This window comes from Trifolium pratense, linkage group LG3, assembly GCF_020283565.1.
Source record: "Trifolium pratense cultivar HEN17-A07 linkage group LG3, ARS_RC_1.1, whole genome shotgun sequence".
NCBI lineage: Eukaryota > Viridiplantae > Streptophyta > Magnoliopsida > Fabales > Fabaceae > Trifolium > Trifolium pratense.
The window spans coordinates 44,566,981-44,589,062 of NC_060061.1; the positions used below are offsets into that span (position 1 = coordinate 44,566,981).

At 32.9% G+C, this 22,082-nt stretch overlaps 2 protein-coding genes and 1 long non-coding RNA gene across 3 annotated transcripts; all 3 read right to left on the reverse strand.

Annotated features, from left to right (window-relative positions):
• Positions 1 to 2,831: 2,831 nt before the first annotated feature.
• LOC123918863 lies at positions 2,832 to 3,446 on the reverse strand. The gene is made up of 2 exons (XR_006812951.1): positions 3,192 to 3,446; positions 2,832 to 3,059 (listed from the first exon to the last, which is right to left on the reverse strand). It is a non-coding gene; the product is annotated as an uncharacterized LOC123918863 (long non-coding RNA).
• A 4,440-nt stretch (positions 3,447 to 7,886) lies between these two features.
• On the reverse strand, positions 7,887 to 10,900 carry LOC123915194 (disease resistance protein At4g27190-like). The gene is made up of 4 exons (XM_045966339.1): positions 10,771 to 10,900; positions 10,208 to 10,393; positions 8,320 to 10,133; positions 7,887 to 8,198 (listed from the first exon to the last, which is right to left on the reverse strand). The coding sequence occupies exons 1-4, from the start codon at positions 10,898 to 10,900 to the stop codon at positions 7,887 to 7,889; spliced, it is 2,442 nt and encodes an 813-aa protein (XP_045822295.1).
• A 293-nt stretch (positions 10,901 to 11,193) lies between these two features.
• Positions 11,194 to 21,357, reverse strand: LOC123918864. The gene is made up of 7 exons (XM_045971025.1): positions 21,140 to 21,357; positions 19,943 to 20,108; positions 16,955 to 19,800; positions 16,358 to 16,873; positions 12,628 to 15,222; positions 11,968 to 12,525; positions 11,194 to 11,571 (listed from the first exon to the last, which is right to left on the reverse strand). Exons 3-7 carry the CDS (start codon positions 19,784 to 19,786, stop codon positions 11,551 to 11,553), a joined length of 6,522 nt encoding a protein of 2,173 aa, XP_045826981.1. The 5' UTR covers positions 19,787 to 19,800; positions 19,943 to 20,108; positions 21,140 to 21,357; the 3' UTR covers positions 11,194 to 11,550.
• Positions 21,358 to 22,082: the final 725 nt, after the last annotated feature.

The following is a 22,082-nucleotide window of genomic DNA, read 5'->3' on the forward strand; positions in this document are numbered from 1 at the left end:
ATATCAGAGTTTTTTCATGATTCATTGGATCATCTGCTATCAAGTTTCTGATTGGACCGTCCATTATTTATAAAGTAGAGGACAGTTCAAATAAAGAAAATGCAAGCTATGCAAAAACGGATTTCAATCATTTTCTTAGCCGTATATTTGGATTAATGAAAATGCATATAGGAACAACCCATGTTTCTAAGTTCTGCTATCTAACATTTTTTACCGTTCAAAAATTATTAATAAGAGAAAATGAAATAAATATAAGTGGTACTTTACCCACAGCCTTAAAATTATAGTGTAGATACATCAAACCTATGTATAATGAATTTAAAAAATAAATATTTTCTTATAATAAAAATCGAAGTATTAGCTAAAGTTACTACGCCGGCCAAATCCATTAGGTAATTTTTGTTGGGTCATGAGGGGGCAGCCGTGGGATCATCCACATTGGGTTGAAGAACCACTCTACAAGTGAGTTGAACACCACACTTTAACCCAAAACCTTACGGTGTTAGATTTATGAGTCTTCTCACTTCAAAAGTGTTCAACCTCCACTTTTCTAAGCAATATGAGACTTAACTCACACGCACAACAATCTCCCCCTCAAATGTGAGTCCTCAAATTTATTATGCACCCCCTCAAGCGAAAACTTTTTCAGCTACACTACACTTGCACCACTGTTGCTGCTGCTCAATGAGACACGCTGTCTGACCACCTTTGTTGGGATAGATTTCCAATAGGTCATAAAACCACCACCAAAAGGCGGTGGGTGCAAAAAGTCAATTTTCCAAATTCTTGGGCTAGCATAGCTAGGTGTTACTACTGTCGCAAACAAGTCAGAAACTCACTCTTTTAGTTGTATTGTATAGACTGATACCACCCCGTAGTGGTGTACTGTTGTCTGTTGCTCCCATAGTAGTGTGAAAATCAATAATTTTTTTTTGAATGACAAATATAATTTTATATATATAATAAATTGATATAAAAGATACATAAAATAGTCCCAAAAGGAGGTATAAGAAATACAAAGTCCCCAAAGAAAAGAAAAAATACAATGAAAACAAACAAAGAAAACTCCTAAGCCACTAGGTTTGGTCTAGTAGTGAGAGATTTGAGTAATATGTAGGAGGTCTTAAATTCGATCCTCTCTAACTTTATTGTAACAAAAAAAAAAAAAAAGAGAGAGAAAACTCCTAAGTCAAAAAAGAGAAACATAGCAGAAATCTAGAAAAGAAGGAAAATCAATAAATCATTGAACTCGTCTCTTCATTTCATGTACTCCCCATAGTCTTTAATAGTTCCCGTACGGATACTAAGTGGCACGAAATTAAGGTCCTCTACTGTAATTCGTACCATAACTCTTGCAATTTTATTCTATGTTTTTTTTTTTTTTTTTTACTTTCCCAGTCTTAAATTTTATGTTTTTATTTTATTATTTTGCAACTGCTGCTTACCATGTTTATGTGTGAGTAGTTTTTCTTCTTTTTAAGATTATAGAAAGTAATCCAAGAATATTTTCCGTAATACATTATTTTATGCTTTTATTGTTGGAATTTTTTAACAACTTTTTTTCGTATCATATATATTGTATTTATTTATAAATCTTAAAACAACAAACCAAAGGACTGAGAGGAGTTCCGAACCATATATTTTCCATGTAATATATGTGCTTGAGGTGATATAAAATTTTGGTTGATAAACAACATGCAAGAACGTGATATAGAAATATATTTTTATGATGAAATCCATAGTTCTGGGATATATTTATTTTATTATATTATATTTTTATAAAAACAAAGCAAATCCTTAAATCTCCAACAATTCTCAATTTCTTTAAACTAAACCTAAAGAAACCTATATCTTCGTTTCTTTACAAGCCTCTGTGAGATTTATCAATACTTTTTATTACAACAATAGAACCGTGCACTTGCGGCCGATCAAAAAATCAACACTTAAGTTTTACTTTGAGTTAATGGATTGATGAAGAACATGAGTTTGGGGTACCTTAAAGATTGTTGGGTTCTAGTGGAGTGTACTTCTGACACCGCTTTGTTTTTCTTAATTAACTTTCTCTTATAACATTTTCATTTTTATATATAATACGTTTGTCATTTCTTAACTTTCTCTTATACCTTTCTCTTATGCGCGGAAAAATCCTTCGGTAACCATATATTTTTTTATTCTACTTATTAACTTTTAGAGTGAAAATTCATTTTGGCCTCTCACAAATTTCCGACGGGACAATTTTCTCCAAACAAAAATAAAACTCAACTTAGTTCATGATATTTTCATATTAGGACAAACTAGTCCCTAATTTGATATATACTTGGCGCATTATAATTTTTCTTGCAAATTTGGAAGAAAATTTTCCTTCGGATTTTTCCGAGGATTTGTAAAATAAACTATCGTATTTAATTAAAAATAAATTAGATTTAGAGCAAAATAAATTTAATCGTTGTAGAAATTAAAGTAAAAATTGTTATTCTGTTATCTTCGCAGTAAGTAATACCTCCGGAATTAACTATATGGATTTACTAAACAGGTTTGATGCAAGAGAGTAACCGTGTGGATTTTCATTATCAAATATAGTTGTTACTTGCGGATTTTTTTTTGAAAAATCAAAATCTGCCAGAAATTACTTCTTCTTGGTGGTGAATTCCGCAGCAAAAGTCTTAGGAATGCCCGTGGATTATTTTATATAGAAAAATGCAAAGTTTATTTATTTTTGTTTACGTTGAAGCCGAGGATCAAACTCAATACCTCTAGCATACTATCCAAACCCTTCACTACTGGATCAAATCTAGTGGCTTAAAATGCAAAGTTTGTTGATATTAAAAAAAGAAAGAAAAATGAAAATTATTGAATACAAACACAATAATTAAATAACATCTCATAGAATACTATTGTAGTGTGTATGTGTAGCTCATGGATATCTGGCACTAGGAATCATGTGGGAGCATGGATGTTCCAATTAGTAACACACACACATTGTTTTCTAATACACTGCAACAGCTTAGTAATTGGGCACATAGTTCTTGGACAATCAGATTCAGTAAAACATTTTCTACCTGCAAAAATTAGAATAAAAGAATGTAATTAAAATAGATAAAATATTGTAGAAGAAGTAAAGAAATATATTTGAAAATGATAAACAAATGACTTTTCACTTTTTTGACCAAATAGATAAATAAATATCTTACCTACAACATTCGTTGCAACAAGGAATAAGAAAAGAAAGATAATAATAATATTAACAAACTTGACAATTGCAGCCATATATATTTTCCCTTTTTGCATATAACATAATTTTATCACTTTATAATTAATTTATAAAGTTCATCCTCTTATTACATCAATTAAATAGATTTTAGCCTTATGGATTTGCAAGAAACACTTCTTAAAATAAGAGTATTTTGTAAACGTCTTTTAATTACATTAAAGTGTTGTGTTTAACTTTTAACCCACTTAGCAAAAAAGTAACATAAAAAACTTACTAATTATAAGAATTTCTTATTATATTTACTAAATTTCCATTATATTATAACCTTTCATGGCAAGAAAAAGGCAGTGTATATTTTTGGACAACCTATTTTCTATATTATCGTTAAGAAATCTATTTTCTAAAGTCACAATTTGGTTTCTATGACGTCGACCTTTGATGCATTATAGAATGAAAGAAGCGAGTATTAGAGTCTCCTTGAAACCATTTCGTTTTGGATTTTTGGTTAAGAATGCTTTGTAGTGTAGCTGCTCCCAAAAATTCTTAACCAACTTATTAGGATATATTAGTTGTATTTGAAGCAAGATTTCCCGTTCACAAGCAACTCCTCTACCTCATTCAACTCCTTCACGGTCTTATCAATTTTAAGATTCAAAATACCGAAAACCTCCAAATTCCAAACCTTCAATTTTTTCATCTTTTCTTTTATAACAAAAACCTTTTTGGGTTCAAATCCGTTAAATCCCACTCTCAACTTTGGTTGATTTTTTTTATTTTTTTATTTTCTATTTTCAGATAAGTATGGTGTCTAGTGCATGTACCATTCATTAAGCTATATTTGAGTATTTTGAATAACTATATTGGAGTCTAGAGTAAAGGTTCACTTTGATGGAAGTCCATAGGTTGAGATAGGAAATCAATGATATGGTATCTTTGTGATTGTAATCATGTTGATTATAATAAAAGAAGTCCTTTGGCATTGGAGTTTGTGCAGTCAACTCCTCGAAAGTTTAAAAAGTGTTTTTTTCTTTTCAAAACTTTCTATTTTTGGTTTCCTTAACCAGTGCCCCGGGGGCACCGGTTAGCATAACCCTTAGTATAAAAATAGTACTGTGTTATTTTCCTTTTCCTTTACTTATTTATTTTTTTCATGTTCTTCATGGTTTAACAGATGAGATGAAAATATGTATTGTTATAATTATTTTATTAAATAAAGTAAATTTTTATTAAAGTTTATTGACGTTTCACTTGTTTTATTTATTTGTGTTAATTAGAGATAAATCAAGAGAATTTGAAGAAAAGAGTGAAGTTTATACATATTATGATTATGATGTTTTGAAGTCCTCCAAAACGGAGAAAAAATCACGACCGTTGTCTAAATCGACAACCAGATAATAAACACTATGTAAAAATTGTTACAACACATAGACTTCACTCTCAACCACCTCATGCCCTAGTACACCCACACTCTCCAACACTTCATTATTCTAAGCAATGTGAGATTTCTCCAATATAATTTACTTAACATTTTTTCCTCCGTTAACAATGTGGGACTTGTATTGCAATCAATCCCAACAAAGACTTGATTTATGGTAGTTGGAAAATTAGTAAATAATTAAATTATTTACTAAGTAAAAGAAAAGACTGATAAGACCCGGTTGTGGTGTGTTGCGCCCATAGTAGTGTGAAAATTATTTATAAATCATATATTTGCTATTAAATAAAAAAGTAGTGTTAGAATTAGTAAATAATTGAATTATTTCATGTACTCATGCAAATAATCCCTTATGAATATTGGGTGACACGAAATTAAGGTCCTCCTTTGTAATTCGTACCATAACTCTTGCAATTTTATTCTAAGTTTTCTTTACTTTCCCTATCTTTAGTTTTGTGTTTTTATTTTATTTTCCAGTTATTTACCATGTTTATGTGTGAGTAGTTTTCCTTCTTATTAGGATTATAGAAAGTAATCAGAGAATATTTTCCGTAATAAATTTGTTCATGCTTTTATTGTTCGAATTTTTAAACAAATTTTATTCATATCATATATATTGTATTTATTTATAAATCTTAGAATATCAAACCAAAGAACTGAGAGGTGCAGAAGTTGATGCTCCAAACCATATATTTTCCTTGTAACGTGTGCTTGAAGTGTTGGGAAGTCTGGGGGAGCTTAACGGACCAATGCTTCAGACTTGACAATCAACCCCAACATGATCGTAATATAAAATTTAAGTCGATAAACATCGTAAGCAAGAAAGTGAGCCTCGAAAGTGAGAGTTGTGTTATTTTAGGATTTGCTTATGCAAGTTGCTTATTAATTACATCGAGAGACATAAACGAAAATTTGATACAGAAAAATGCAAATTTCTAGTAGCGGTTGTTGATATTAGAAAAAGAAAAAACAATTTTTTTTTTATTTTTTTGACACAAGAAAAAACAAAACTTATTGAATACAAAACACAATAATTAAATAACAACTCATAGAATATTATTTTCGTCAAAAAAAAAAAAAAAAAACTCATAGAATATTATTGTAGTGTCTATGTGTAAGCTCTTGGATCGGGCACTACGGAATCATGTGGGAACTTAATCTTCTAATTACATTAAAACACATAGACATTTTTTTCTAATACAGTGGGCCATCATAAAAGTTGGGCACATAGTTCTTGGACACTCAGATGTACTAAAACATTTTTTACCTGTAAAAATTAAAATAAAAGAATGTAATTAAAATAGATAAACATATTATATAGGAAGTAAAGAAATAAATTTGAAAAGGATAAACAAATTACTTTCCTTTTTACCTGGATTACCTGCAGCGTTCGTTGCAACAATGAATAAGGAAAGAAAGATAATGATAATATTAACAAACTTGACAATTGCATCCATATATATTTTCCCTTTTTGCATATATATATATGACATAATTTTATCACTTTATGATTTATAAAGTTCATCCTCTCATTATATCAATTAAATAGATTTTAGCGCTTATGAATTTGTAAGAAACACTTCTTAAATAAGAGTATATTTAATAAAGGGTCATGTTATAACTTGTGCCCTAAGGGCACATGTTCAGCTACCTAAAAATAGAAATATAGTATTTAATGATACAAAAAATTTAATATTTAGATAATTAAATACACCACATGTTCAATAAATTTTTTTCCACATTTATCTTCTTAACATGTGCCCTTAAGGGCACAAGTTAACATTCTCCTTTAATAAATGTCTCTTAATTAGATTAAAGTGTTGTGTTTAACTTTTAACCCCCACTTAGTAAAAAGGTAACATAAAAAATTTACTAATTATAAGAATTCCTTATTATATTTACTAAATTTTCATTATATTATAACCTTTCATGTAAGAAAAAGACAGTGTATATTGTTGGACAAATTTACTACATATGCTACCTATCATGACTCCATGAGTGTATTAACCCACTTAGTAAAAAGATAACATAAAAAATTTACTAATCATAAGAATTCATTATTATATTTACTACATTTCCATTATATTATAATCTTTCATGGTAAGAAAAAGAAAATGTCACAAAAGATGAATAATATTGTTGTTGGACAACCTATTTACTATATATGCCTACCATCTCCATGAGTGTATTGTTGGACTAAAGTTAACAATTGCTACATGTGACTTATAGATTATAGTTTGATAACTTCTCTTATGGCCTCCATGATTTTTTTATACCTCCAAAAATCTCATTTTTTGCCCTTAAAATAATTCGGAATGCAGAAATTGAAGATTTTTCGAAGTTTGTCTAGTGCAAATTCAAGAAAAATCCGGGAAACAGAAATCGAAGTTTTTCGTCAAGGCAAAAAAAATCGGTAAATAGAAACCGAATTTTTTTTATCGAAGGGCAAAAAAGGAAATCCGGCGGGAGGTTGAAAGAAACATAGCGGCCAGAAGAGAAGCCATGCTATAGATTTACATCCTCCATGGAGACCTCTCAAAGAAATAGTTTTAGCTATTTGCCAAATAATGTTTTTGGATGCCCTCAACTTTGAGATATTAAAATCCTTTACTAGTAGAAATTTCATTATTTCTAGAATAATTTGATCATTAAGTGCAAACCTTTGTTGATTTGCGAGAATAATACCAATATCGATAACGATTACGTCAATATACTCTTCTTCTTGGTAGCATGCTGAAGCATATAACTCCTCTAGTTGTGATTCTTGTGAACATTTCATTTATTGCTCCATTAGACATTTTGACAAATCTAGCAGCTTCTGACTTTCGAGTTTTCCTATTTTGATCGGAAGCTCGTTGAACTCATAAACGTCGCAAGCCATGAACCTCTAGTCCTTTAAGATTTGGACCATGCAATTGACAGAAGATGGATTTTCATTATACCACCATGAGGATAATGCAAAACAATCTCTTATTTTGTTATCCTTTGCCACAATGCTAAGTGGTTTGTCAACATTTTTACCTGATCTACTTGCAATCCATAAGGCTGCATCATGAACCATGATATGCATCTTCGCGGAACCACGCATCAACAAACTTGACTCCAAAAGTCTGTTTGTGCATGCTTCGACCAAACATCCTTTTGGTAAACCCTAGTCGTTTTCCCGTTTCTAGATTTCTTGCAATGAAGCACACATGATAAATTGATAATGTTGGTAGCTCACATGATATTTTTGAAATTTTAGCAGCAACTTCTTGATAAGTAAAGAGTTCTTAACTGTGGAAGCATTGTAACCATTGAAAGAGGAAAAAGGCTTTTCAACTTGTTGCAGTTATAGACTTCTATTTCTTTTAGCTTTGAAAAATACAATTCTGCAATAGGAAGCTGCACAAGTTCTTCATTTTCTGCAACAATTTGTTTCAATTCTTGACAATCGTAAACGCGAAGGTACATCAACTCTTGTAGGCTTCCATGTGTTTCCATGGAGAGCAAAAATTTCAATTCATCACAATCACCTACTGTTAAACGCTGAAGGCATTGGAAACTCCAAATCTAAAATGGAACATCCAAAGGTAAATGACCAAATAATATTGAGGTGGGTAGTATTACAAATATCAATAAGGAAAATAGCATAAATACCACAAAACTATATAGCATTTCAATGAGTACTCACTTCTTTCAGATGATGTTGTCTCTGATCATCCTTCAAATTGAACCATGGTATAGCCAATTTTGGACATCCCAGTATGACTAGCATCTTCATAGATTGAGATGGCCACTTTGCTTGACAATTCTCTGGACACAATGCCAACGAGATTGTCAAGATAAAGCGGTTTGAGAGCTTCCAAATGAGGAAGCAAGACATGGTTTTGGTATTGGTGTGATGAAAGGTGTTCCTGATAACTTTCACCAAAACATATTCCAGCTTAGGAGCACGTGATATACACATTTTTTGCAATTGTGCAAGTCCTTCGACATAACAAATTGGGAATATCGACTCTAAACTTTTACAATTAAAAATGTCAACATCCCTTAGTTTGGTCATCAAAAAATGAGAGTTCATTTGAGTTGGAATTATTTCCTCATTTGTATTACAACCACTATGTTCGTTTCCACTTGCACCAATTATATGTTTCAATTCATTGCAGCCACTTATTTTTAGTTGTTCTAGTTGTTGCATACTTTGAGCAAGAGATGCTGAGAAGAGCACTTCACCAGACCCGCAATCTGATAAGTTGAGGATCTTAAGATTTCTTAACGTACATTCCGATGGAAATATGTTACATAACCATATGCAATGTTGTATTTCAAGTTCCTCTAGTTTCTCAAGGTAGCGTAGAACTTGCATGGGCGGATCTCGACATAATTGTGTCAAGTTTTCCATACGCTGAAGGCGTAACTTGACCAAGTTGCAAATCAAATTATCTTCGTTGAAATCATAGGTTGCATCGAAGATGCATTCTATCTTTTGGCAACTTGCAAGATGGAGGGAAGTCAAACCATTCATGCCTCCCACAACTCCAACCATATCTGGGATGATATTCTTACATCCTCCATTGAGGCTTATAAAAGAAATTGTTTCAGCTATTTGCATAATATTCTTTTTGAATGCCTTCAACTTGGAGATATTAAAATCTTCTACCTGAATAACTTTTTTCCCTTCTGGTGTGATTGGATGATTTAGTACAAACCTCTGCAACTTTGGAAGAGTAACAATGTCCACAGTGATCTCATGAAAGTATGCTTTTGGGTAGCTTGTCGAAGTGTACAACTCTTCAAGTTGTAAACATTTTCCAATTGCTCCATTATAGGTTTTTTGGAAAATATGACAGAGTGATAAATCTATTAGCTTCAGCCTTTTGAGTTCTCCTATTTTGTTAGGAAATTCATTGAAGTGAGAACGTCGCAAGTCAAGAACCTCAAGTCTTGTTAAGCTTGTTATGAAAGAAATGTCACCAAACTTGAATCCATTCAAGCGCAGAGTTCGAACATTTGTTAACAAGTGGGTTGATGGTGGCAATAATAATGGTATTATTTGGGAAGTATAGTAATCAATGGTCACTGAAAAAACCTTGAGCTCTTCTATTCCTTCAAATGTTAAATGAGATATATCCAGGGAATTCCATGATCTACTCTCATTTATATTTAGCAATAGAATTTTAAGGCTTGGGGAATGCCATTGACGAAAAATTGGATTTTTGTTATACCACCATGAGGATGCTGCAAAACAATCTCTTAAACTAGCATCCTCGAGTTTGTCAATGCTTACCAGAATTTTGTGATTATCTGATCTTCTTGATATCCATAAGGCTATGTCACGAACCATGTCATGCATCTTCACGCAACCATGCATCAGCAAACAAGAATCCAAAAGTTTGTTTATGTGTGCTTGGACCAAGTTCCTTGTTGATTGTAACGAGTATGTTCTTCCTAGACGTAGTCCAATTGCATACCTCATTAAATCTTCTATTGGGATATGATAATCTTCTGGAAACATACAACACATCAGAAAGATCAACTCATGGCATACTTACACTCATAGCATACTTTCTGTGGCGCACCATCTAATAGCTCACAGAATTCATCATCAATTCTTGCAAGTTTTTGGAATAAAGTCCAAGATTCATCTTCGGACAAGAGCCCCAGATGAATTTTCTTTTGACAATCCATTAAATTACAAACATGTTCATTACGAGTTGCTACAAGAATTTTCCATCTGCGTCTATTAACATTGTCTAAGCGAATTCCTATATCCATCAAATGGATCTCACTCCATAGATCATCAAAATTAGTCGATGACAAAAAAACACACGATTCAAATAGTCCCCTAGAAAAGGAAATACTAAAGTAGGGTTTTAAATTGTGATTTCAATTAACTTTTTAACCTTTACATTACAGCAAAATCTAAGAAAATTTGGATATGTAAAGGTTCTCAAATCATTCACTTCAAGATCAAATGATCTTCAGCGTAATTACTCCAAGCTAGGCATCACAGGCAACAATGGAAATGGGGTTTGTCGAGGGAAGCGCAACCAAATTTGATAGGAATGGTGATTAATAATGAAGACCTAATGGTTTAAGCATCCTCATATAGCAGCTCTATTCGGAATTTGGCCAACCCTACTTGTCAATTCATAGTCCAAAGAGTTAGGTATATTCCCTTTGTTTATCCTAGAATAGTACAATCTGCACATGGGAGGAGACAACTGCCATGTCATTTCTCTAGAACCTTCATTCATATCCATTTGTGCCATTTTATCAATTTTGTTAATTCAACCATCACAACATTCAAAAAATATTTTGGAAGACTTTTCTTTCGGTTTCCGTTTTTATTCAAAAATTGTCTAATAACATAGCCGCAAATAATATAATAATCGATGGACCAGAGTGCACAGTGGAATATAGTGCACAACAAAATATACGGAAACGTTTAAATTGTCTCTTTTTTGTGGAACTTGAACAAACAAATTATCTAGCACAATCAACACCAACAAGTGCTCCCGCCGAGGCACTAGTTAAGGAACTAAAAGAGGAAATAAAAGAGAAGTTTTTTTTTTTGACGCTGAAATAAAAGAGAAGTTATGCATTGAAAAAATCAAAATTTAGATTTTTCATGTGTTGATTACACAATACTCAAGATAAACTTTCTACAATTGAATTCTTAACTAGTGCCCCTGGGGCACTATTTAGCATTTGCCTAAAAAAAATGTAAAAACTATAAATAAGAACACCTCAATTTTAACTTGAAAAACTCTCGATATGAGAATAAAAAACCACGGGTCGTGAAGACTAAAGAAACAACTCCGCGGGTCTTTTCTTTTTTTTTTCTTTCTTTTACACTTGAAGTGGGATCCACATTCACTTTGAACCTCTCGGCTGCCTCTCATAATCTTTCAGAGGAATATCATCTTCTCTTAATTTCATCCTTATCAACAAAAAAAAGAAAAATCAAAATATTGATCAGCAGAGAACTAACTTAACACTAGGTACACGTACTCAAATAATGTATATGAATTATTTATTGAATGTCTAAATATAAACTATATTTATGTTGAACATTATTTGAAAGGAAACTATCTTCAGTAATGAGCAACATTAATCAATCAAAATCACAAGAACATTATTGAACATTATTTGCATAGCCAATTGTATCAGACTTAGGGTTATGTGAAATGATTCAAAATGAAGTTTTAGTTTGTTTTCTATCTCACTGTCCAAAAGTTGAACTAAATGATTGCTCTATTAGAAAATTAAGAAAAAAAGTCAAAATACTGAATAGAAACATTGTTAATACTCCTAGCTAGCAAGGAAGAAAAGTTACCTGAATTTGTTTTAAGCTTGGAGCAGAATTGGGGCAATTGTATACGTCGATTTCTCGAAGTTTATCGGCATGTAACTTACAACCACGGCAGATGTCTACAAAATTCGGTAGAGAAGACAATCTTATCACATTCAAGTTTGGAAGAACAATTTCCATTGTATTCATAATGTTGTGGCTTTGACTATGTCTAAAAACCTCTTTAAGTGCAACAGATTCTGATAAGCGAAGAGTGCTTAATTGTGGAAGCATTGTAACCATGGAAAGAGGGAAAAGACTTTCCAACTTGTTGCACTTTTTGACTTCTATATGTTTTAGCTTTGGAAAATACAATTCAGCATTTGCTTCAACAATTTGTTCCAATTCTTTACATTCGTAAACGTAAAGTTCCATCAACTCTGGCAGGCTTCCATGTGTTTCCATGGAGAATACACATTTCAGTTCATAACATTTGGTCACTTTTAAACGCCGAAGACATTGGAAACTCCAAATCAGTTCATAACATTTGGTCACTTTTAAACACTGACTCAACTTCAGATGTTTCAGCTTTGCGGGTGAGTTCTGAAATGGAATATCCAAAGGTAAAAACAAATAATATTGGGGTAAGTAGCATTACAAATATCAGTAAGAAAATGGCATAAATATTTGAATATGAGTACTTACTTCATTCAAATGATGTGTTCTTTTATCATAGCCAACGTTGAACGTGAACCATCGTGTAACCAATCTTTCACAATTATCTATGTTTAGTTTCCACAAAGACTGAGGAGGCCACTTAGCATGACAATGCTCTGGACACATCCCAATGAGATTGGGAAGTTGACTCAGTGTCAGATCTTCCAATTGAGGAAGTAAGACATGGTTTTGGTATTGGTAAGATGAAGGGCGTTCATGATTACATTCACCAAACACATATTTCTGCTCAGGAGCATGCGATATATCCATCTTTTTCAATCGTGGAAGTCCTTCGACATAAAAAATCGGAAATATTGACTCTAAACTTTGACAACTTGAAATCTTAACTTCCCTTAGATTGGTCATAAAAAAATGAGAGTTCATTGGAGCTGGAATTATTTCCTCACTTGTATTATAACCACCATGTTTGCATCCACCGGAAGCAATTAAATGCTTCAAATTAAAGCATTCACTAATTGTTAGTTGTTCTAGTTGCTGCAGACTTTGAGCAACAGATTCTGAGAAGAGTACTTCATCTGTCTTGCAATGGTATAACCTGAGGATCTTAAGATTTTGCAAGTTACATTGCCTTGGAAATATGATGCGTAACTCCTTGCAATCATGTATGTCAAGTAGTTCTAGTTTCTCAAAGAACTGTAGTACTTGCAGAGGTGGACCATGACATAATTCTGTCAAATGATACATATACTTAAGGTGTAACTCAACCAACCTTGGAATCAACTCATCTTCCTGGAAATCACAGGTTGTATCAAAGATGCATTCTATCTCACTACAATCAGTAAGATGAAGAGTAGACAAATTATTCATGCCTCCAACAAATCCAACCATATCTGGAATGATATTTACACTTCCTCCACGGAGGCCTTTCAAAGAAATTGTCTCAGCTATTTGCAGAATATTTTTGTTGGATGTCCTCAACTTTGAGATATCAAAATCATTTACTTGCACAACTCTAGTTCTTTCTGGAGTGATTGGATAACCAAGTACAAACCTTTGTAGATTTTGGAGAATACCAATATCCAGGATGATCTCATGGACATACTTAGGGTAACATTTTGAAGCATAAAACTCCTCTAGCTGTGAACATTTTCCTATTGCTCCATTATAGTAATACTGAAAAATATGACATTCTGACAAATCTAGCAGCTTCAGGCTTCTAAGGTTTCCTATTTCGATAGGAAGCTCTTTGAACTCACAACGTCGCAAGTCAAGAATCTCTAGACTTGTTAAGCTTGCTATGAAAGAAATGTCACCAAGCTTCAATCCATTTAAGCGCAGAGTTCGAACATTTGTCAACAGTTGGATTGATGGAGGAAATGATATTGGTACTATTTTGTAATTGATGGTTAGAGAGAAAACCTCAAGCCCTTGTATTCCTTCAAATGTTAAAGGTGATAAATCCAAGGAATTCAATGAACTATGAGCAATGATATTTACCAATAACATTTTAAGATTTGGAGCATCCAATTGACAAAAAGAGGGATTTTCATTAAACCACCATGAAGATACTGCGAAACAATCTTTTACTCGGTTATCATTTGCCACAATGCTAAGTGGCATGTCAACATTTACCAAGATTTTGTTGTTATATGATCTATTTGCAATCCATAAGGTTGTGTCCCTAACCATGTCATTTATCTTCACGGAACCACGCATCTGCTTACTTGACTCAAAAAGTTTGTTTATGAGTGTTTGAATCAAGCTCCTGTTTGATTGTATACCCAGTCCAAGTGCACACCTCATCAAATCTTCTGTTGGGATGTGATGTTCTTGGGGATAAAGAGAACACACTTGTAAGAGTTGTACTTCAGGCCTTGGCAAATAATCATAGCATAATTTAAGACAATTCAAAGGATGTGTCACTCTTTCTTCATGATCCTCCAATGCCTCTAAATCTCTCAGCTTAGCTAATCCCGACTCCCACTCAATGTTTTGCTTACCTTTTAATGATGATGCCAAAGTTTTGATTGTTATTGGCAGTCCCTTGCATTCATCACAAAGTTTTCGCGGCACACCATCCATCGAATCAGAGAACTGGTCGTCAACTTGTGCATGCTTCTGGAACAAAATCCATGATTCATCTTCAGATAAGATCCCCAAATAAATCTCCTTCTGACAATTCATCAAAGTGCATACATGTTGATCACTGGTGATTACAATGATCTTCCATGCTTCCTTATTAAAATCGTCCAAGTAAATCCCGATATCCTTCAAATTGAACTCTTTCCATAAACTGTCTACTATGATAAGAATTCGCTTCTTTTCCTTCAAACTCATCCATAAATGTTGTCCTCCAATGGCTCTAATATCTGGAGTTTGAGACACGGTGATTGATATAACCTCATCAAACATTTTCCGATCCTCAGCCTGCTTGCCAACTTGAGTTACAAGAGTTGTTTTTCCAGATCCACTCTCTCCATACAATCCTATCATATGGATGGAGTCATCATTAAGTGTCTCAAAGAGTTCATCATAAGCTTTTTGTCTTGATACAAAATAAATGAAGTCTTCCACATCATTACTTATGCTAGAAGAATCTTCTGACGCTTCTTCAGTTTCATCCTTATTTAACAAGAAAATAAAAACTTTGGTCAGCAGAGGTACTATCTTCACACCATGTACGGTCATATTTTAGAAACTTCGGGACCAATTTGAAACTTTTAAAAGCTTGAGGTACCAACTTGAAACTTTTAAAACATAAGGGACCAATTTGAAACAAAATAAACATAAGGCACCAACTTGAAACCTAAAATAAACATAAGGGACCAAATGTGCAATTAAGCCTAAAGTTTTTAAGCATATCATCTTTTTATTATATTTATCTTATATTCTTTCTATATTTTTTTTAATATTTTTTAGTGACTTACCAAAAAAAAATATAATAAAGTTAATTACTATCAAATTTACTAAATTACAGTAAATATTCCTAATCAAATTACTAATTTTTTATTAAAAAAATACACGGGACCATTATTTGTCACTGATGCATAAAAAATTGGATAAATATTTGTCATTGATAATTTATTCATTTAATCAATTTTACAAGAAATAACACAATTGTTTCACTTATATTTTAACAATATTATATGACAAATTTTTAAATATTTTATTCTAAATAAATTTTCACCTTTTTTTTTTAAGAAGCTAAATTAGCTCACCCAAATTGAATTTTTTTACCTTAATATAATGACAAACTTAAATATCAAATAAAAGTCAATAGACCGTGCAAATGCACGGGTCTTTTAATTAGTACATTTAAAAAATGCACGGGTCTTTTAACTAGTACATTTAAAAATGAATGTAATTAAAATACAGTCATTTGACTTGCTTAAAATTTCAAATCCTTTTAAATTTTTAATTACTCCATCCAAAACACTCGCAGTATATTCTTGTCTACCAACATGTTCATGGTTTACAATGGCAATGTTCTTAGCTTTAACCAATTTGTGACCTTTTGATAGTTTTCTAGCTTTATTAATTGTCAAAGGAAATTATTCAAACATTGAACTAAATAAAGTTGTTTTCAAAAAATTAACAAAACAAAAAGCCACTAGGATTGATGTGAGGGATTTGAGTAGTATGCATGAGTTTCTAGGTTCGATCCTCATTGGCAACATTGTAAATAAAAATAACAAAACAGTCAAAATAACGAAGAAATTATTGTTAGTACTCCTAGTTAGCAAGGAAGAAGAGTCACCTGAATTTTTGTTAAGCCTGGAGCAATTTTGGGGCAGTTGGATATGTTGAATTGTAGAAGCTCAATGGCATGTAACTTACAACCATGGCAGATATCTACAAAATTTGGTAGATCGACCAATGTTACTTCTGTCAAGTTTGGAAGAGAAATTTCCATTTTATTCACAATGTCCTCTCCTTGACCATGTCTAAAAACCACTTGAAGTTGAGTTGCTTTTGATAAGCGAAGAGTGATTAATTGTGGAAGCATTGTAACCATGAAAAAAGGGAAAACACTTTTCAGCTTGTTGCAGTTTTTGACTTCTATTTGCTCCAGCTTTGGAAAATACAATTCAGCAGCATTAGAAAGCTGCAAAAGTTCTTCATTTGGTGCCGCAATTTGTTCCAATTCTTGACAATCGTAAACGCGAAGGCACATCAACTCTGGTAGGCTTCTATGTGTTTCCATGGAGAACAAACATTTCAATTCTTCACAATTACCCATTGTTAAATACTGAAGGCATTGGAAACTCCAAATCTGAAATGCAATATCAAAATGTAAATAACCAATAATATGTCAATGATAATCAAGGAAAATAGCACAAATATGAGTACTCACTTCATTCAGATGATGTTGGCTCTGATGATAGCCAGCTTTCAAATTGAACCATGGTATTGCCATTTTTCGACAATTCTCTATGGTTAGTATTCTCAGAGACTGAGATGGCCAATTTGCTTGATAATTCTCTGGACACATCCCAACGAGATTGTCAAGATAATCCAGTTTTAGAACTTCTAAATGAGGAAGCATGCCATGGTTCAGGTTTTGGTGTGATGAAAGGTGTTCGTGATCACATTTACCAAACACATATTCCAGCTTAGGAGCATGTGATATAAGCATCTTTTGCAATTGTGGAACTCCTTCAACATAACAAAGAGGAAATACCGACTCTAATCTTTGACAATCATAAATGTTAACATCCCTTATATTGGTCAAAAAAAAATGGGAGTTCATTGGTGCTGGAACTATTTCCTCACTTGTACTACAGCCACCATGTTCGCTTCCACTTGCAGTAATTATATGCTTCAATTCACTGCAACCATGTATTGTTAGCTGTTCTAGTTGCTGCAAACTTTGAGCAATAGATTCTGAGAAGAGTACTTCATTGGTCTTGCAATATGATAAGCTGAGGATCTTAAGATTTCTCAAGTTACATTGCGTTGGAAATATGATGTGTAATCTCCGGCAATTATCTATGTCAAGTACTTCTAGTTTCTCAAAGAAGTGTAATACTTGCAGAGGCGGACCATGATAAAGTTCTGTCAATTGATATACAGATTTAAGGCGTAACTCAACCAACCTGGGAATCATATCATCTTCCTTCAAATCACAAGTTGTATTAAAGATGCAATCTATCCCGCCATAATCATTAAGATGAAGAGTAGACAAATTATTCATGCCTCCAACAAATCTAACCATATCTGGAATGATATTTGCACTTCCTCCACGATGGCCTTTCAAAGAAATTGTCTCAGCTATTTGCAGAATATTTTTGTCGGATGTCCTCAACCTTGAGATATCAAAATCAGTTAGTTCTACAACTCTAGTTCTTCCTGGAGTGATTGGATAACCAAGTACAAACCTTTGTAGATTTTGGAGAATACCAATATCCAGGATGATCTCATGGACATACTTATATGGGTAACATTTTGAAGCATATAACTCCTCTAGCTGTGAACATTTTCCTATTGCTCCATTATAGTAATATTGAAAAATATGACATTGAGACAAATCTAGCAGCTTCAGGCTTTCGAGGTTTCTTATTTCGATAGGAAGTTTGTTGAAGTAACAACGTCGCAAGTCAAGAACCTCTAGTCTTGTTAAGCTTGCTATGAAAGAAATGTCACCAAGCTTCAATCCATTTAAGCGCAGAGTTCGAACATTTGTCAACAATTGGATTGATGGAGGAAATGATATTGGCACTATTTTGTAATTGATGGTTAGAGAGAATACCTGAAGCCCTTGCATTCCTTCAAATGTTAAAGTTGATAAATCCAAGGAATTCAATGAACCATGAGCACTTATATTTATCAATAGCATTTTTAGATTTGGAGCATGCAATTGACAAAAAGAGGGATTTTCATTAAACCACCATGAAGATACTGCAAAACAATCTCTTATTCTGTTATCCTCTGCCACAGTGCTAAGCGGTTTGTCAACATTTACCAAGATTTTGCAATCATCTGTTCTATTTGCAATCCATAAGGCTGCATCACGAACTATGTTATGCATCTTCACAGAACTACGTGTCACCAAACAAGATTTTAGAAGTGTATTTATGGTTGCCTCCATCGAGCTCCTCATTAACTCTAACGATGATCTTTCATTCGTACTTAGTCCATGTGCATATCTCACCAAATCTTCTGATGGGATGCGATATTCTTCTGGAAAAAGAGCACACAATAGAAAGATTTTTTTTGCTCGTGTTGGCAAATGATCATAGCTTAATTTAGTAGATGGAAGGCAAGAAGTTGCTTTATCTTCGTCATCAGATGCCTTTGAATCCACTAACTTCTCATACGCCTGCTGCCACTCAATATCCTCCCTTTCATTGAATAATGACCCCACAATTTTGATTGCTAAGGGAAGTCCCATAGATGCATTGCATATTTGTCGTGGCACATCTTTCAATACCGTGGAGCGTTGGTCATCAATTTCTGCAAACGTTTGGAATAAATTCCAAGACTCATCCTCGGACAAGAGCTCCAAATGAATCTTCTTTTGACATTTCATTGATGTACAAACACGCTCATCAGGTGTGGTTATGAGGATCTTCAAAGTTTTCTTGATATCATCATCTAATAGAATCCCGATATCCATCAATTTAAACTTTCCCCATAAATTGTTTACTATGAAAAGAATTCGCTTCTTTTGTTTTGAATTTAAACACAGCCATAATTCTTGTGCTCTTCCATTCTCACTATGTTTCTCCAGTTTCAATTTTAACATATCCGCAATTTCTCCTTGAATGGCTCTAATATTTGGAGTTTGAGTCACAGTGATTAATATAACCTTATCAAACATTTTCCGATCCTCAGCCTGCTTGCCAACTTGAGTAACAAGAGTTGTTTTCCCACATCCACCCTCTCCATACAATCCTATCATATGGACGGAATCATCATTCAGTGCCTTAAAGAGTTCATCATAAGCCTGTTTTCTTGATCCAAAATAAATGAAGTCCTCAGATGCAGCCTGATACTGAATACCTGGTAGTGAATCAAGACGAGAAAATGGTTGAATATTGCCTATGAATTTTCCAATTGCCTTTATCATTTGCTTGGGGAAAAGATATTGCCTAAGGATAGGTCTTGCCAAATATATAGCCGCCGCCACTGCAGTTGCAACGGTCACAACAATCACAATCATATTCGCAATCACATCTGCCATCATCACGTAAAGGCAACCTGATAATAGAATCATTTGTTATTATCACAAGAGTCACATCTGCCATCATCACGAAAGTGCGAGAGTCTTAAAGAGGAAATGAATTCTCCTTATAAGCATCAACTATCAAACTTAATGCATGTTTAAGTGAAAGCATCATACCTTTTCTTGGAGTGGATTTCTCAAGCAGCAAATGCTCACTTTGTCAGCTTGGCTTGGTTGGGAATCACAGTCCCTGTCACATATGCAGAGAATGATATATACTTGTGTTTGCACTTTTGCCTTAGACACACAATACGGTTCCTTTTGCTTTGCAAGTACTCACACTCTGTCAGCAACAAGTCAACGAAATATATCAACGAATTGATTTTGTATAATTCTAATTTAATAAAATTAATATAAGTACCAAACTGCAAATGGCATTCCTCTATTTTAGAAATTTATAGGATGTTTTTAGAGTATATTTTAGGTTTATTTCATTGTAATTTAGTAGTTTTAGACACTAATTCATGGCAAATAACTAAGGATTTAGTTTACTTTAAGAAGAAACAAGAGTCGGAAGAAATTGCACAAAAATAGGTGAAAATGACCAAAACGTGACCTTACATCGTGCCACCATCAGAAGGCATCGTGCCACGATACGGATTGATTAAATTGAAGAAAATCTGCTAATTTTTAGAGAAAATCAGGCAGCCATCGTGCCACGATGAGAGAAATTTATTTGAACAAAATCTTGCGAAAAAAGAAAAATATGGGAAAATCTGCACCCATCGTGCCATGATGGGATCCATCGTGCCACGATAGGGACCTAATAGCACGTGTTTTCACTATAAACTAGTTTAAAGACCCGTGCATTCGAATGGGTCATTGAATTTTATTCGATATTTAAGTTTGTCATGATATTATGGTAAACTCATCTACTATAAGCTAGTTTATCAGCTATCCGCTATTTTTTACCAAACAGAGCCAAAATCTTACTATTTCTAGTCTCTTTCAAGGTTTTAAAGCTCTTACCATTCATCCTTTCCATTTTATCAATCAAGATCTTAACAATAATTGTGACGGAACGGAAAACTATTCTTTTGGGCTAGATGATAATGTTAATAACATAAAAAATTGGAGGTTTCTTCCAAGTTTGTGTGCATTTCAAAATCAATATACTATAGAAAATGATCTGGCAAAGAGATTATTGATTTTGAAAACACAATTTAAAACAAACAAATTTAAAAATCATTTCATCCTGCAACATCAGCAACCACAATTTTAACCAACAAATCTTGTAAATATATAGTTAATGCATGTTTTGTAAAAAAAAAAAAACAAATGCATGTTTAAAGTGTGAAAGCATTATACTACTACCTTTATTGCAGTGGACTTTTCAAGAAGGAAATACTCGCTCGCTATATGAACTTAGCTTTGTTGGGAATCACAAATGCAGAGAAGGATACCTGTGTTTGAACTTTTGCTTTGGAGTAATTGGGTACAGTTTCTTTTAACACTTCTATAGTTTTTTTTGCTTCACAAAACAGCTTCTATAGTTTGGTCAACGGTTCTCTTTTCTTTTCCTCTCACCTAATTTTTTATTTCAAGTTTTCAACATTATCGTTGTTGGTTTATTTATTGTTTATGGCACTGCCAAAGATGGTGCTCAACTCCATGTGACGTTGTTTTGCATTATTTGGATCCTCTTTTCGTTAATAAAATTTACTTTTTAGATTAATAGAGAATTCAATATACCTGGTTCATATCAAATACGTATTGGTATGAATCAGATATATTGAATTCTCAATAAATGTAAAAAGTAAATTTTCTCTTGTATTTAAGATCGAAGAGAGTATTAAAATTTAGGAGGTCTACGCAAAACTATAAAAATTAGCTTGATAGTTGAAATTTGCAATACTCTTATAAAGGGTACCGAACAAGTTAGAACGTGGATTTATTTCATCGGTACTTTTTTTCCCCTCACCGAATTTATTTCAACGGTACTAGTATTTTAATTTTATTTTTTTTACTAAGAGGTACTGGTATTGTCATTGATTTATTTATGGATCATGCTAAATAGTGCATTGGGGAATTTATTAAGTATACTAAAATAGAAAATAAAAAATAAAATTAATATTGAAAATACAACTTTTATACTTTTGAGGTATTGAATGCATGCATTTCGAGATAAAATTTTTATTTTAATTTTAATATGTTTAGGATTTTTCTTTATTTATTTATTGTTTATGACCCTGTCCGATAAATGATGGTGCTCCACTGTCCACTCCATGTGACGTTCTTTGCATTCATGGTTGTTTAT

Bases quoted from the DNA above. Each gene is read 5' to 3' on its own strand.
- LOC123918864 (XM_045971025.1), bottom strand. From the start codon at position 19,786: ATGATGGCAGATGTGATTGCGAATATGATTGTGATTGTTGTGACCGTT. The intron at 16,874-16,954 runs GTGAGTACTCAT...ATTGCATTTCAG, and splicing joins GCCAACATCATCTGAATGAA to ATTTGGAGTTTCCAATGCCT. The intron at 12,526-12,627 runs GTAAGTACTCAT...ATTCCATTTCAG, and splicing joins GAACACATCATTTGAATGAA to AACTCACCCGCAAAGCTGAA.
- LOC123915194 (XM_045966339.1), bottom strand. From the start codon at position 10,900: ATGGCACAAATGGATATGAATGAAGGTTCTAGAGAAATGACATGGCAG. The intron at 10,134-10,207 runs GTGCGCCACAGA...GTATGTTTCCAG, and splicing joins ATTCTGTGAGCTATTAGATG to AAGATTATCATATCCCAATA. The intron at 8,199-8,319 runs GTGAGTACTCAT...GTTCCATTTTAG, and splicing joins GACAACATCATCTGAAAGAA to ATTTGGAGTTTCCAATGCCT.